At 44.0% G+C, this 16,456-nt stretch overlaps 1 protein-coding gene across 1 annotated transcript in view; it reads left to right on the top strand.

Annotated features, from left to right (window-relative positions):
• Positions 1–16,456, top strand: part of MYOM2 (myomesin 2) — a 571,331-nt gene that overhangs the window by 19,723 nt on the left and 535,152 nt on the right. Inside the window, exon 2 of the mRNA XM_069235814.1 lies at positions 11,172–11,298. Coding sequence (XP_069091915.1) covers positions 11,192–11,298 — 107 coding nt within the window. The 5' untranslated portion in view covers positions 11,172–11,191. The remainder of the gene's footprint in view (positions 1–11,171; positions 11,299–16,456) is intronic.

The following is a 16,456-nucleotide window of genomic DNA, read 5'->3' as shown; positions in this document are numbered from 1 at the left end:
CTAGTTTATGAATGAGATTGACTTAGTTGGGGTTAACAGAGTTGCTTTACAAAAGGTATTAAATACGGGTGCCCCGCATAAACACTACAGTTCAAAACCATTTACTATAAAATGTTTTGGGCCCTAATGTTCACAACAGAACTTAGCTGTCCAAGTTTCTATAATGCTAAATGGAATGTAAAATTTTAGCCGAATTTTGCTTATGTAACATTTAGGGGCATATGTCATCATGCGCCACTTTTCTTGCTCCCCATTGAGCCTCCCTAACGCCACCATTTGTGCGTCGCATTTATGATACGGCACAGCATGGCGCACCTTAGGGAACTAGAGTCATAACCTTGATGCCTTTTTGGTGTTTTGCAGGATTACAACAAAAATATTGACACTAATCCTGCAAAGTGAAAGGAGGCCCATTGAAAACAATGGGAGCCTAATTTTAATACCTGCAGTCAATAAAAATGGCACTAGAAATGGTGCAGTGGAATCTCGTGCATTACACTGCACCATTTTTCTGGGCCTTCTAATGCCGGAACACCCGCCTTGGCAGCCTAACGCCACATTAGTGTGAAAAATGATGCTAATCTGGCACAAGGTGGAGTTAGGGTCTTCTGAAATCTGTCCGTTAGTACCTAGAAAATTCTAGCACGTTCTCAACTCCTTTTACAAATGGTCAAGATGTTTCTCAGACTTTTGACAGATTCATCAGCACACATGGAGAACCTGCTACTACCATTTGTCATAATGCAGGCCTGTTTTAGGTTAAGCCCAGTGTAGCACCTGGGTTTTTTAAGACACCTATAAAATAAAACTTCCATCATACCCTGACTTGAAAAAATAGTGAGGGGAAGCATGAGTAGATACTGTTTATGATATAAACTAGTGCATTGTTTATCGACAGTACAACAGCAGGACACCCAGATAACAAACACAAGCGCCATTTCCTTGCTCCCCTTATCTCCCCCTAATGACACCATGTGTGCGCCGTATTTAAAATATGGCGCACCATGGCCCAGGGTAGGGGGCAATAGCGTAATTTTATGTGACGGTATTGATGTACTCTGCAGGAGTAGCGCCAAAATGTTGCCGCTACTCCTGCAGAGTGCATGGGGGCCCATTCTAAGTAATGGTATGCCCTCTTTTAAGCCTCCTCTGAGTGCCCCAAAAAATGGTGCATAGATTTCCTTGCCCCATTTTTCAGCCCCCCTAACAGGGGAACGCCCCCTTCCACACATTATGCCTGGCGCAGGCACAATGTTGTGCAAGGATTTACAAAATGGCACAATGCAAACATTTTGCCACTTTGTTAATTTGGCGCCTGGGATATGCCACCTTAACACCACATTTGCATCAAAAGAAATGCTGCAAATGTGGCGCAAGGTGGCGCTAGGGGTTCATAAATATGCCTCATAGTGTGCAAGTACTCTCTGCCACGAAACCTGGAGTGCTTAAAAGAAATGAGGAGCATATACACATATGTGTGACTTCTGCCATGTTCCAAGGGGCAGAAGAAGGGAGCAAGACGTACCAGAAAGGGAAAACACTCACAAATAGAGTTCATCCTTCTGATGACCTAATTCTGCTCTCCACTTCTATCTTTATAACCACTCATCTACCTCTTATGCCGGCCATTATTTATTCCTCCTCTTCTTCAATAATCTTTAGACCCACTACAGTCTCTTCTAACAATTGCAAAAATCACGCGTAGAGAGGGTTACTAACCTATACAGGAATTACTGTACCCGTGGCTGGTAAATCTGCTGCTATAAAGTGCCCACTACATAGGTCAACGAGCTTGATAGACCCTTCACATTCGAAGAGTAGAACTCAGGCTATTGCCAGACAGCGCAGCTACCAATTTTCGTTTTATCCAAGTCAGTCATTAGCCTGTTGCAGTGGCGTAGCGTGGGTTGTCAGCACCCGGGGCGTGGGTTGTCAGCACCCGGGGCAAGGCAAGTAATTTGCGCCCCCTAACCCGTGGATTTTAGCACTCGAGTCCCCCCCCCAGATGTTGCGCCCGGTGCGGCCGGACCCCCCTGCACCCCCCACGCTACGCCACTGGCCTGTTGAGAAAGGACTGCACAGACCACTGCTGGGCAAAGTAACGGCCAATTTAAACACTATCAGGGCATTTCATAACTCCTGCTGGGTTTTTGTTTGAGGGATTGCCACTGCCGGCCAGTTCCACAAACCTTCTGTGGCTTGTTTTCCTTTTCTTGGTTCTGCTACTCTTCATGGATGCATGATTCCACACCATTGTGTCCCAGTTGCAGCTGATTCACACATCATTGCATTGTAAGCAGACTCAGGAAGTAAAGTGCACAAGGCCACAACGATACAGCCTTTTCCGCGTCAGTCCCTTTAATTAAACTTTCAGTACCTTCAGTGGCCAGTACTAAGTCACATGTATGAATAGATACACAGTCACTATACCATCCAATATACTGATTGTTACACTTCCATGCTCCATTTCTCTCTCATTCGCTGGGGTGATGCAATGAGAAGGAAGCATGTTAAGGTCCCCGACAGCGTGTGAGCTGATCGTCTCACAGCCTTCTGTGTACTGGTACCAACTGTCCTTATGTAGAACAGTAAGATGTTGAGATTGTAGCGAAAATTGAGTGAATGTTTGTTCCCAATTCAGGTGATTCTCAGAAGAAACTTTAGCTTGGCTGGAAAGATGGTTCATACTAGGCGTTACTTCTCCTAGATGAATGTAATACTTTTCTGTAGTGTGCTGGTATCCGATAGTGAGGAAGAGAAGGGCAAGCATTACTGTTAACCAGTGAAGTTTTCATTTTTAAAATTCTTTTATTGCATATAAAAAACACGTCATGTCAGAAACGTTGTACAAGAAAATACTTTCCTGTTTCTACCACAAGCACTCGAGGTTGGAGACCACCAATTACCAATAAAAACAGTGGTATAATTTGCGCTGCCCTGACCACTTGCATGACCTCCAAAGTGTTTTTCAAATATTTGTCCTAGGTGCCGTTGTAGTTGAATATGAGTTGTAGCAGTCTATAACCTTGTTGGTGTCATCATAGTGCCTTTTACGTTGTATTATCTTAAGTACAGCATGATCTCTACAATAAAGGCATCTTAGCAACAGAGGATAAGATAAAACAGTAACACTTGCAAGAAGAACTCAAAGGAAAGCAAAGGACAATATTTTAAGCTGCTTCCTTAAAGCTAAATATTGGTGGATGCTTCTGATTGCCAAAGGAATAGCAGTCAAGAACAAAGACTAATCAAATCAAAAGCTATTGCAGGCCTGGGGCAACAAACTGAATAGGGGCCCAACATGACTAGGACTTGCTTCAAAGATTAAACGAAAATATCCTGCAGGTAAAAATAAAGCTGAAGGCAAACGAAAGTGGGTGAATTGAGGAATTCCAACTTTGATACTACATTCTGAGGGTTGGCTACATGAAACAGGGTTGCTATATTTTCCATTTAGCAAACGTAAAGAATATTTAGAACACCTTTGACCTGCACTTGCCTACCCACAGCCCATTAGCTGTGCCTATGCTACAAGTAGTCAAAGCAAAGCAGCTCTGATCTATACATTAACGACATGAAGCTTGTTCTGGAAAGATTCATATGATCTTAGATGTATTACAATGTTTAAACTTCTGGATAATATTTTGCCTCCAGACATCACGCATCCAGTCTCGGATTCGTCTCGAGCTAGACTTGCTTAAACATGACAGACTGTAAACCAACTCTCTTGAAAAACTGTTTTTGGTTAAGACGATCGACATTCGGGGGGATTGTATTTAATTTTGTGGCAGTCTTTGGAGGCCATGGGAGATATTAATCCAAACCTGTTGCTAATGCTGAAGGACGGTTCTATTTGTGAAGTTGGGCATTAAGGCTGCTTGGAATGTAGCTTTTTCATTTATAGCATTTACAAAGGCAATAAAAGCATATCTGACAATCACCCACAGAGCTTTGGACTACTGTGACATTTCCATAAAGAAACTGTGCTGTTATGCCATTGATTCTCATGTCTCAAGTATGGCTCAAGACTATCTAAAAGGAGCAACTAAAACCCTCAGACATGTTTTATGTTGCTGGTTTACTCTGTTAAATTAAATAGATTGCTTCTGTGACAAATATTAATTTGGAATACTATGTGAATATGAGAATAGGCCATCGAGGTTTGCATGAATATTACATATCAAGTGCTGTACTGCTAAAACTTTTTACTTGGCATCTAAGAAAGTGTGAGTATCTGTACACAGTATCCCACATAATTCCTGTTCCTTGTAATCAATTGTGAAAAACAGTCTAATGTTACAATCTCAAAACCTGCAGTTGTTTGAGCAAAAGGCCATCACCCACAGCAAGGTGGCATGTTTCATCACTGGCGTCCTACTCTTATTGGTTGAAGGTTTTCAGCCAATTCTGAGCACTTAATAAGGAACATCCTCCTACACCAACCTATTTGATCAGTATGATGTGGGATCAGATATAGACAGAAGTGGAGAAAATAATTTTAAACTACCTACGAGTAGACACAAGGCTTTATTTCTGTCATTAGTTGATAGAGATAAAACATGAAACTCATGGGAAATAATTCAACCCTGCTAGGAGGCTGGAATCACAGTAACATTCTCAGTTAACAAGGTCCAGTGGCAACAACATGCTCTGCTATTGCAGTTTGAAGATAAAAGCCATCATTAGGCTGAATAACCATATATGAAAACACTGCACACCTCCTTTCTCAAATTTTGTAGCAAACATACCATAAATCAGTTTAGCTGTGGGAGTGGTTATATACATTTCAACATTGTTTTCCCTAATGACAAGCAGGAAGGTTTAAGCCTACCCCCTCTGATTATAGAGAAACACAATGTTAAACCTGGCCCTCTCTGAAGGGTAACCCCCTAGAGTTTTTGCCTTCCTCCTCCTATTTTTTTAGTTAAATTCGTTTTTCTTGGCCTTAAGACTGTGTGCACTTTACCACTGCTAACCAGTGCTAAATTTCTGGTGCTCTCTCCTTTGGCTCATACCCATTTGGCATATTTAATTTACTTGAATGTTTATAATACAGCGGCACTACCTTTGCCTGTACATTAAATGCTACTAGTGGGCCTGCAGCACTGGTTGTGCCATCCACTTAAGTATCACTTTAAACATGTCTCAAGCCTGCTATTGAAGCTTCTTTGTGCAGTTTTAAACTTATATTTCAACCAGGAAAACTATTTTTTTGCAGGGCCCAAACCACCTCTTTAACACATGCAGTCCACCCTTAGGGTAGGCCATGGACAGCTTAGAGGGCAGGGTGCAATGCATTTAAAAAGCAGGACATGTACATTTAATTGTACATGTCCTGGTAGTGAAAAACTCTCTAATTCGTTTTATGCTACTGCAAGGACTGCCTCTTCATAAACTAACATTGGAATTACCTTATTACATTACTATGCTGAAAAAGCCTGGTTCAGATCCATCGGATCCCTCTGTCTAAATACCACTTACTATGATTAACATAGACACTAAAATACTCTGCAAAGTACTTGCACTTAAATAGTGACTGGTTATTAATCACTTAATATATGAGAAAAAATGTGGATTCATACCTGGCAGCAGTACTTCCACGAATATACAGCTCCAGATGTGGGTCTTACATGAGGTGGAGGACAGAGATGAGAAATTGGCTTTGGTATCAATAGACATTCAATATAGGTAACTCCCACTATCTAACGCAGGTGTTGGAGACAATGGGGTACTGAGCCCACTTTTGTTTGTGTGTATGCCTGCTGTATACGCGGCCCACAGACATGGTGAGGGTGGGTCAGATTCACTCTGACCTCTGGGATGTGGGAAGGGGCGCGCTTCTCACCCCTCCTCTTTGCAATTGTGCTGGAGCCCCTAGCAGTGTAGAGCCATCAGAATATGTCTGAATTAGGGATTAAGGTGGGAGGCGTCACTGACTTGGTATCCCTGTGTGCGGATAAAAGCCTTTTTATCTCTCATACCCTCTGCAATTTCTCCCCATTCTGCTGTCATACTTAACTGCATTCAGGAAACTGTTCAGCCTTCACCTCAACTATGGAAAGTCCTCGTTTTTCCCACTGAGGTTTCGTGAGTCGGGCAAGTTGCCTCCTAGGCCCATTCACTGGGAATCAGATACCATCTAGTATCTGGGAATGATTGTAGCCCATAGACCACTAAGTCATATGCAACACAATAGAGATGGCCGCTGAGGGCCTTTGCTCATTTGTGCAGTTTTAGAAATCTCTGCCACGCTCTGTCATGGGTCACATGGCTGTTGCTAAGATGGTGTTCCTACCTCATTGTCTCTACATTCTTCAGCATTCATTTGGCATTCTATCCTGAACTGTCTTTTATAGGTTACATTCCATCCTGACTTCGCTGATCTGGGCTGGAGGATGGAGCAGGATAGCTAGGACCCACATGTCTCAACCAGTGGATGAAGGAGGCCTGGCAGTGCCTAATCTAGAGCAATGTTATTTGGCCTCCCAAATACAACATGTAGCACATTTGTTAGTTGAGGAGGGCACTTGGGAAAAGTTACTTTTGGGGGACATGGGTGAGCCCTCTTCCCTACCTCAGCTCCTGATGGCGGGGTGCAAGATATGGTATATATGCCTTACCTGGTCAAGCATACTGCCTCTCTGTGGGATCAAATAGCTAAAGTGGTTTGCAGGGCCTCATTCACTCGGGAATATGTTTTTTTTGGGATCTGTTGGCCTTTAAAACGCTATTGGACCTTGTGGATCGGTCTGCCTGGAGGGCAGGAGGTTGTCAGATGTTGTGGGATTTGTTTCCTAATAAGGAATTTATAGCTTTTGACAATGCACATGAAAGCTTCCATAAAGGGACATGTCAATTTTTGCAATATGCTAGCATTGCAGTTATTTTGGGGGACATCTGGCCAACATTCCCAATGGCACGGGCTACTTCACTTACTTTTAGAGGCCTCTTGGAGCTGGGTGTGAACCTGGACTGTCATCATAGTATGGTGGAAGGATATGGAGGGAGAGGTATGGGCATACCCTCACAAAGGTTTCTGAATAGATATGTTGGACAAATTTTAATGTGATGTTGCAATGATTCTACTTGTATGACGTAAACCTTATCTGTGACGTGGTGGAAGATGGCCATTGGTTAAGTACCAGTTAGTACTTGTGTGTAATGTTGAAACTAATAAAATATGTCTTTAAAAAATAATCTGTAATTTCCAAAAGGGAGCAGGAAATCAGTCATGTTTGGTGTCTTTGGAATTGTAATGAAAAATCACAACCTATGTTGAAGTGCGATTTTAAATCACAATTCCGAAAATTAAACTTTTAGAAAGTTGACATTTTCCTGCCTTAGCCATTTAGTGCCTGAAGCCTACACCTGGGCCACATTTCTGGATGTAGCTGGCAGTCAAGCTTTGTGTATTCCTCCTGGACAGCCACACACAATACAGAGCTTAAGTGCGCCTGGATGGGTCATCACTGGCAGGATAATATGGAAGAACTGGGCACTGCCTCACTTACATTTGAATAGGATGTGTCTCACCTCCTCAGCACAAAGGGCTGCACACCCCCTGTCTGTAGTTTGGAGTCAGGACAAGCAGGATACCTGGGGACTTCTAACAAAAACCTCTAGAAGCTTCTCCCCCACTTAAAAGGCACAATTGGGTATAAATATTGGACCTCAGACACCAACTCTTCAGTACACCTTTGGACCTGTGGATATTCTGCCTGGAAGATGGACTGCTGTGCTCTGGAAGGACTGCCACTCTGCTGGACAGCTGCCCTCCTGGACCACTGCCTTGATGGACTGCTGCTTAGCTGTGCTGACCTGCTGCCGTCTTGTGTGGGTGAGAAGGACCGGACCTGCATCTCTTAAATCCCGGACACCATAGTGACTCCAAGCGCTATTTGGTTGGCCTCCTGACTTAAGCCTCAGGGACAGAAGGTTCCAACAACCTTGACCTAGCACCTGAAGTCTGCCACCTGTGAGTCTACCCTACCAAGTGGTGCCACCCCTTTCCTGGACAGTTGAAAGTTGGTGCTAGCCTCTGTGGATCCAGCAGAACCAAATCATCTCCTCTGCTACACCAAGCAGAACTGACACCACTGCTGCCTAGATCAGAACTGCCACAAAGATATGCATCACATCGGAGCCCATCGCTGGCATTGGAACCACAGCTGTGTAGCGCATCCTCAGCAGAGACCCTTGCATCTCTCACTGGCAGGATCTTTGATGACGATGCAGCAGGATCTCACACCACAGCCTCATCATGTCTCCCACCATTGCTGACGTTGGCAGGCGTCGGCGGGCATCGGTTCCAGAGGTCGGTGCAGAGGAAGTTGGGTCCTTTAAGTCACATGCATTGCAGATCGAACTCTTGGTGATGATGAAGTCAGGAGTACTGGCGTTGATGGCGTCAAGGTTGCGTTGCAGAGCCGGCAAATGTGGCGTGCAGTGCCCACAGGTCACGGTAAAGACAGAGGCTTGGTGACAGCGTTCTGCGTTTTTGGTGAGACCAGGGCTGTGATGTGAAGTGGGGTAGTGAGATGTGCAGTGTCTCCAGGTCGCGGTGCAGGCAGTGATGTTTTCATCACTGAAGTGCTGCCGTCAATAGGTCCAGGCTTGCGGTGTGATGCAGGGTGAACTTCGTGCAGTGCCCACTGGTCGTGGTGCAAGCAGTGGTGTCTGTTGATGATTCTGGAGACAATGGCGCTGGCATCGGTTGTCCATGGCTGCGGTGCAGGATGAGGCGATGCTTAATGTACCTCAGAAGGGGTGCCCATAGCCCACAGTGCAGGCAGCGGCGCCGGTGTCAGCATAGAGCGTCACTGTCGGGGATACCAAGGCTGCAGTGTGAAGTGAGGTGATAGGACGTGCAGGCCTACAGGTCACGGTGCAAGCAGCAGCTCGTGATGGCTCAGGCATTGACATTGATGAGACCAGGGTTGAGGTGCAAAGCAGGGCAAGGCTCTATGCAGTGGCATCAGGTCACTGTGCAGGCAGTGGCATCATTGACGGCGTCATGGTGATTTTTCTTCTGTTGCAGCACAAAACACACAGTTATCAGTGTTGTAGGCAGATGAACTTGAAGTCTTTGGAGTCCCTGAGACTTCCAACAGGAGGCAACCTCTACTGCAAGCTCTTCGAGAAACTTCACAAGCAGGATACACATCAAAGTCCAGTCTTTGTCCTCTCCACAGCAGAAGCAGCAACTGCAGGCCAACCCAGCAATGTACACACTGCAAAGGGGCAGTACTCCTCCTCACAGTTCTTCAGCTCTTCTCCTTGGCAGAGGTACCTCTTGATCAAGAAGTGTCCTGCAAGTCTGGGGTTTTGGGTCCACTATCTATGGTCATTTCTGCCTTTGAAGTAGGCAAACTTCAAAGGAAAGTCTTTGTTCTTCACAAGATCCTGCCTTGCCCCGGCCTGGCTCCAGGCACACTCCAGTGGGTCGGAGACTGTATTGTGTGAGGACAGGAACAGCCCTTTCAGGTGCAGATGTCAGCTCCTCCCTCCCACTCTAACCCAGGAAGACCCATCAGGATATGCAGGACACACCTCAGTTCCATTTGTGTCACTGTCTAGATTGAATTCACAACCTAACTGTCAGTCTGACCCAGATGTGGATTCAGCAGCCAAGGAGAGGCACAGAATGGTGAAGCAAGAAGATGCCCAGTTTCTAAAAGTGTCATTCTCAAACTCACAATCTAACAACCATCGTTACCAAAGGATGTATTTTTAAATTGTGAGTTCAGAGACCCCAAACTCCACATCTCTATCTGCTCCCAATGTGAAACTCACTTTAAAAGAGATTTGTAGGCAATCCCCATGTTAACCTATGGGAGAGATAGGCCTTGCAATAGTGAAAACCGAATGTGGCAGTATTTCACAATCAGGACATATAAAACACAACAGTACATGTCCTACCTTTTAAATACACTGCCCATGAGTGGGTGCACTTGCCAGGCCGACATGGCAGTTCCAAACTGCACACATAGAGACTGCAGTTGCAAGTCTGAGACATGTTTACAGGGCTACTTATGTGGGTGGCACAATCAGTGCTGCAGGCCAACTAGTAGCATTTGATTTACAGGCCCTGGACACACATAGTGCATGTAACTAAGGACTTACTGGTAAATCAAATTTGCTAATCATGGATAAACCAATAACCAATACAAAATTTACACAGGGAGCATTTGCACTTTAGCACTGATCTGCAGTGGTAAAGTGTGTAGAGACAATAAACCAGAAAAACAGATCAGAAAAAATAGGAGGAAGAAGGCAAAAAGTTTGGGGATAACCCTGCAAAAAGGGCCATTTCCAACACTTGGGCGGTCATTCTGACCCTGGCGGTGAAAACCGCCAGGGCCGGGGACCGCGGGAGCACCGCCAACAGGCTGGCGGTGCTCCCTTGGGCATTCTGACCGCGGTGGTACAGCCGCGGTCAGAAAGGGAAAACCGGCGGTGTACCGCTGGTTTTCCGCTGCCCAGGGGAATCCTCCATGGCGGCGCAGCTTACTGCGCCGCCATGGGGATTCCGACCCCCATACCGCCATCTTGTTCCTGGCGGTTTTGGCCGCCAGGAACAGGATGACGGTATGGGGTGTCGTGGGGCCCCTGGGGGCCCCTGCAGTGCCCATGCCATTGGCATTGGCATGGGCACTGCAGGGGCCCCAACCGTAAGAGGGCCCCACCAAGATTTTCAGTGTCTGCCATGCAGACACTGAAAATCGCGACGGGTGCTACTGCACCCGTCGCACACCTTCCACTCCGCCGGCTCATTTCGAAGCCGGCATCCCCGTGGAAGGGTGTTTCCCGCTGGGCTGGCGGGCGGCCTTCTGGCGGTCGCCCGCCCGCCCAGCGGGAAACCCAGAATACCCGCGGCGGTCTTTTGACCGCGCAGCGGTATTCTGGCAGTTCCCGTTTGGCTGGCGGTGCCCGCCGCCAGCCAAAGTTGGAATCACCCCCTTGGTCTTTAATATTGTGATGTTTTTTTCTCAGTCTGTAGTTGTGTTAATCCTCCTGCCTGGACACTCTCGCAAGTAGCTCTGCAAGCTCTAGATTCTACCATTAATTAAATCATTTAAATCCACCTCTTATGTATATACAAATTGAGCTTAATATTAATTACTTATTTGCCAAGAAGCAATTAATGATTTCCAACTCATTCTCAATTGCAGGCCGAAACCACTGAGAAGCTATGTCTGCCAAGGCAGTGCCTTTCTACCAGAAGAAGCACAAGCACTTTGACCATACATATCGCAATATTGACACGAGATATGTTGTTCAGGAATATTCAGCCAAAAAGTAAGACAATACTTGTGGATTTGTTATAAAAGCAATAATGAAAACTTAAACTATAACCCAAATGCATGCATGTCTTTCACCTTTGAACTTTATGATTATCAAATGCTATGTTTTTGACATTTCCAGAGTATGTAAATCTTTTATTAAGGCATAATAGTTGATTCTCAATACGTTGCACATTGATTGTTACAGTAGAGGTTATTGATCTCTTGCGTTTGTCCCCTATTGCCGTTCTGGCCAGGGCCCGTTGTTGATCATCTCCAAGTGGAATTTCTATCATTCGCCAGGGATGGACTCAAACTAAAATCAGCTCTGGCAAAAATGCTGAGTCATGCTGTGACTAGAATGGGGCCATGCAGCCATTCATGACTGGGTCGTTGTACAGAATCCAGCTCTGAAAACAGACAACCAGGATCATACCAGCATGCCAGAAAGACAAGTCCGGCCCGTACTGTCTCCGTAGATTTTTTGCTATGTATTTACACATATAAGACATTGGAAAATATTTGTTGTAAATATCTTGGGTACATATCTTTGAAAGGACAACAAAAAAGTGGGGTAGGTTGGGGTTAGCAAATTAATTACATTTAGTACATAGAAAAGTGTAAAACGCATATAAAGTCAACATATTTGCAAGAGCACTCCTTCACCATAGTGATGCAAAATAGCTTGAGGTATTCATCGGAAGTTTAAAATCAGTCATTTAAAACAAGTAAATAACTGCCCCTGGGAGCACGTCAGGCCTTATTTGATTTTTCTATGTTACTTGATAAAGGGACGCGTTAGAGGTTCGATGGATCTTTTAACTACGCTTAGAGTTGTTCCATCAAGGGTACAAATATTTCTCAGAGCCTTAATTAACAATAGGACTACAAGTTCAATAAGTCAACTTCAACATTTTAGGAGTCAGTAATTTTCTAACACACCATGACCCATGTGGCCTTGAATAACCATACCTTTTAGTAAACTTAGAAAGTTTATTTTCCTAGATTAACAATTCTAACATAATGTAAAGTAATGTCAGAACCAAATGATAAACGTATATGTGAGAAAGTAGCCTCTTTCTAGCATGGTTACCCCCATTTTTGCCCTGCTTGTCAGTGTTTGTTAGTGGGTTTTTACTGTCTCCCTGGGATCCTGCTAGATAGGACCACTGTGCTCATAGTTTGTTGCCTACATATCAGTATGTTTTACTGTTTTGTCAGTATGCTTGACTGTGTATATGGAGCCCTGCTAACCAGAACTCCAGTGCTTATGCTCTCTCTGATTCAAAATTTGTACTTACATACTGGTAACCCAGTATTCCACTCCAAATTGGCCTACTGGAGCCCCCTTATAAGTACCTTGTATATGGTACCTAGGTACCCAGGGCATTTGGGTTCCAGGAGATCCTTATGGGCTCCATCATTTCTTTTGCCGCCTCTAAGGCGCTCATACAAACACTACTTCTGGACTTCCATTGCAGCCTGAGTGAAACAGAGCAAGCACTATTTCACAGCCATTTTCACTGCACCAGGTGACTTATAAGTCACTGATATGTCTATCCTTCAGTTCCTGAAGGCTAGGTGCAAAGTTACTCGGTGAGAGGGCACCGGTGCACTAGCAGAGGTGTCCCCACGTTGTCCAGTACCAATTTCCCAGGCTTCTAGATACTGCCTACATTTCACTAATAACTAGACCTGGTATCAAGTGTAAGTACCTGTGATACCCACTACAAACAAGGCCAGCCTCCTACAATATATAAACAACACAGGCTGACCAAAGCGGCAGAAAAATCTCAATCTAACCAAAGCATTTGTCATTAAACATTCTTTGGTAATACCCTTTGTTAGCACATGGCACACTAACTAACCCTCTGATTTGAATCGCATGTTTGGACTTCATGCAAAGGTAAATTAGACAAAAGTTAATTTGGAAAACACCTGACTATGGCGCTGCAAAAATAGTGGTTGGTAATTAAAGATAGACAAACCCTTCAACAAAGACATTTGCAGTTGTTTTACCTCTTCTGTATGAATCAGCAAGCTTAGACTTCTTCATCAGTTGGGCATCTGCCTGGTCAGCATCGGCATGGGGAATGTGAAGGGAATTGGCTCTGCCACGGTGGGCTCTAAGTTAACTGAACCAACTTAGTGAGGACATCAAACTATGGAAAACAGCATTAATAGCATTTGCAAACAGTAATTATTCAGTGAGGCTAAGGAATAGGAAGGGAAGAATTCAAGAATGGCTTCTGTCTGCTAAGAGCAGTCGAGCTAAGTTAAAGATCCATAAAGTATTTTCTCAAGCCATCATTGGTCAGAAAATCGTGTTCACAGTAGAACCAATAAACATTAATTTTCAAATCTATGATATAGTTAGACAGTCTTTCACACATTGATGATTGGCTCTTCTTCTCTTGTTACCATCATCAGTTTTGTCAAGTAACTTTTTAGTTGCAATTATAACTCCAGTCAGTAAAGTCTCTGTCGACTCCTGGAAACATTTGCTTCTCATGCACAAAGGTTACAAATGTATCCACAGACAGGACATGGAACTACAGCATACATCTCTCCCAAGAAAGTTTAAGACATTTACTATTCACTTGATCAGTACTGTGTGAACAATGAATAAACTAATTCTCTGCTCTTACAAAAAATGAACATTTATTTGTTTTATGCAATGAAGCTTTGTGGACTTGGCCCGCAATTTCACAACTACTCTATGCCCAATAAAGTTAAACAAATATATATTATTAAAACATTGATAATTTCCACTAATGCATTTCATCCTACATGTGCATTTTATTTCTAAGCAGTTAATGTTATTTTTTTCTCAATGTTGTATATGTAATGGCTGCCACCTAGGTGGGCACATTTTTCATAACACTTGATTTTACTACATTGGTATAATTTATGTCAATTCCTAGTCATTAATCAATGCTAAATGTATTAGTAATTAATTAGCTTTCACGCCCGGATTGGGAGAGCAGTTCCTATAAAAAGACACTTGTACAGCTCAAAACTACCTTGTTTGATGTGTTCCTGTGCATTATTTAATCCATGTTAGAAGAGAACCTATTCCTCAACATCTCCAGCTTATCAGAGGATTGCCAAGTGACTAGAGTGTAGCTAACCCTAGTTTGTGTTTCTCTTCAGGAGATTATAAACTCTGTTCTGCCAACTGTGTGGTGTTTTCTCAGGGATTTATGGCTTTATATGGATCTGTGGTGCTTGGAGTTTTACGTATGGACACCTTAAATCATTTTGTAGTTAGAGCGAGGGTTAACACTCATTATTGCTGGATAGGGCACTTTTTTCACTGAGTCTTGACATGGCTAAGTGTTGTAATCTGATTTAGGACGGGGTATGGTGGCTTAGGTCAACTCTTTCCCATGTCTGCTATTTTAGTTTCAGGAAATCCAACTAATGAGAAGCAAGGTACATTTCTTGATTTCTTCACAAAGAAATAGGAGACTGGCAGACGCTTCAGTAATCCAGGGAATACAATGTCACTTCCATAAAAGTGATGCCAATAAACAACAGCAAAGCTCAATAATATTTTACCTGTCTGATGGTCAGAGAAGTTTTTCATGTCTGATTTTTCAAAATATCATTGCAGAGGGTGTACAGTAGTTCATACACTCATGCACTTGTGTGCTGGTCGAATCAGTCTAGTCATACTCCTAGTAGCAGGGTCTCAATCCAAGGAATCTCTAGTAACTATAACTCATGCCCTAAAGTAACTATAACTTGTGCCCCCCCCCCCAAGAACAGTCCTTTCATCAATGTTGTCATTTTAGATGTTCCAGTCATGTTATCAATGATGCCATGGACCATGTAATGAGTGATGTAATTTGTGGGGTAATTAGCAGTGCAGGGCGCAAGTTATAGATACTTTAGGACATGTGTTAGAGTACCCAGAGATAAGTATAAATGGTCTTGTGAGTCCCACTATCATGATTACTCACTGTATTACTTTATGGTAATCCCATAACACAGACACCTACTTAGATGCCTAGACACACACCACAGTACTCCCCAACTCATGAAACCCTCAGCAGAACCAAAGACACATTCAACTACCAACATATCTCCCAGATACCCTACCTGGCAAAAATAATGGTAAGATGATAAAGAAATATCTAGCTATCCACTCAACTGACACCCACCTCCTTGACACCACTCAATCAAGATTCAGGCCCAACCACAGTACAGAAACTACCGTTGTCGCCGTCATGGTTGACATTTAGTTGATGATGGATAGACGTGACACAGCAGCGCTCATCCTATTGGATCTTTCCATAGCCTTCAAAACTGTCTCCCATCATATTCTTATCAAACAACTGCATGAAACCAGAACTCAAGGACTTGCACACCCTTGGATTTGCTCCTTCCCAACAGGCCTGACTCACTCGGTCAGCTTAGCCTCCTTCACCTTGGATGCCGTCAATCTCACCTATGAAGTTCAAGTGTCCTCACAAGTATCCTCACTTAGTCCCACTTTCTTCAATGCCTACATGTCCACACTTGCCAGCATCATCTGCACCCATTGAATCAACATTATAATCTATGGGGATGACACCCAGCTCATACTCTCCCTCTCCACCAAGACACCAAACACCAGGACCACTTTCTCCACCAGCATGACCTAAGTCATATGGATGAAAAACAACTGCCTCAAGCTCATCACAGATAAGACGGAAGTAGTAATCTTTGACTCCTCACTCTGGGACTCCAACCTGGTTGCCAGCCAAACTCAAACCCACACTCCTCTGTCAACCCACCCAAAAAGCCTTGGAATAGTAATCTGCAACCAACTCACCATGGCCTACCAAGTGAATACAGTCTCTGTCTCCTGATTCCCCACACGCTGGATGTGCAAGAAGATCTTCAAATAACTTCCCACCACTGCTTGCAGAACCTTCACCCAATCCCTCATCACCAGCATGCCCGGACTAGAGCAACACACTCTATCCTGCAATGAACACTCAGTTGACTAGAAGACTCCAGACCATATAAAACTGAGCGGCCAGACTCACCTTGAACTGCCCACACTACACTCACATCGCCCCACATCTGAAAGAGCTCCACTGGCTCCCAACCTACAAATAAGCAATTGCCAAATTCCTCACACACACAAACAAACAAAGTCTACATTGGTCACATGTACATCAACA

Source organism: Pleurodeles waltl, chromosome 5, assembly GCF_031143425.1.
Source record: "Pleurodeles waltl isolate 20211129_DDA chromosome 5, aPleWal1.hap1.20221129, whole genome shotgun sequence".
NCBI classification, from domain to species: Eukaryota; Metazoa; Chordata; class Amphibia; order Caudata; family Salamandridae; genus Pleurodeles; species Pleurodeles waltl.
Note: the sequence above shows the minus strand (reverse complement) of the source record. Positions and strands in the feature narration are given on the sequence as shown.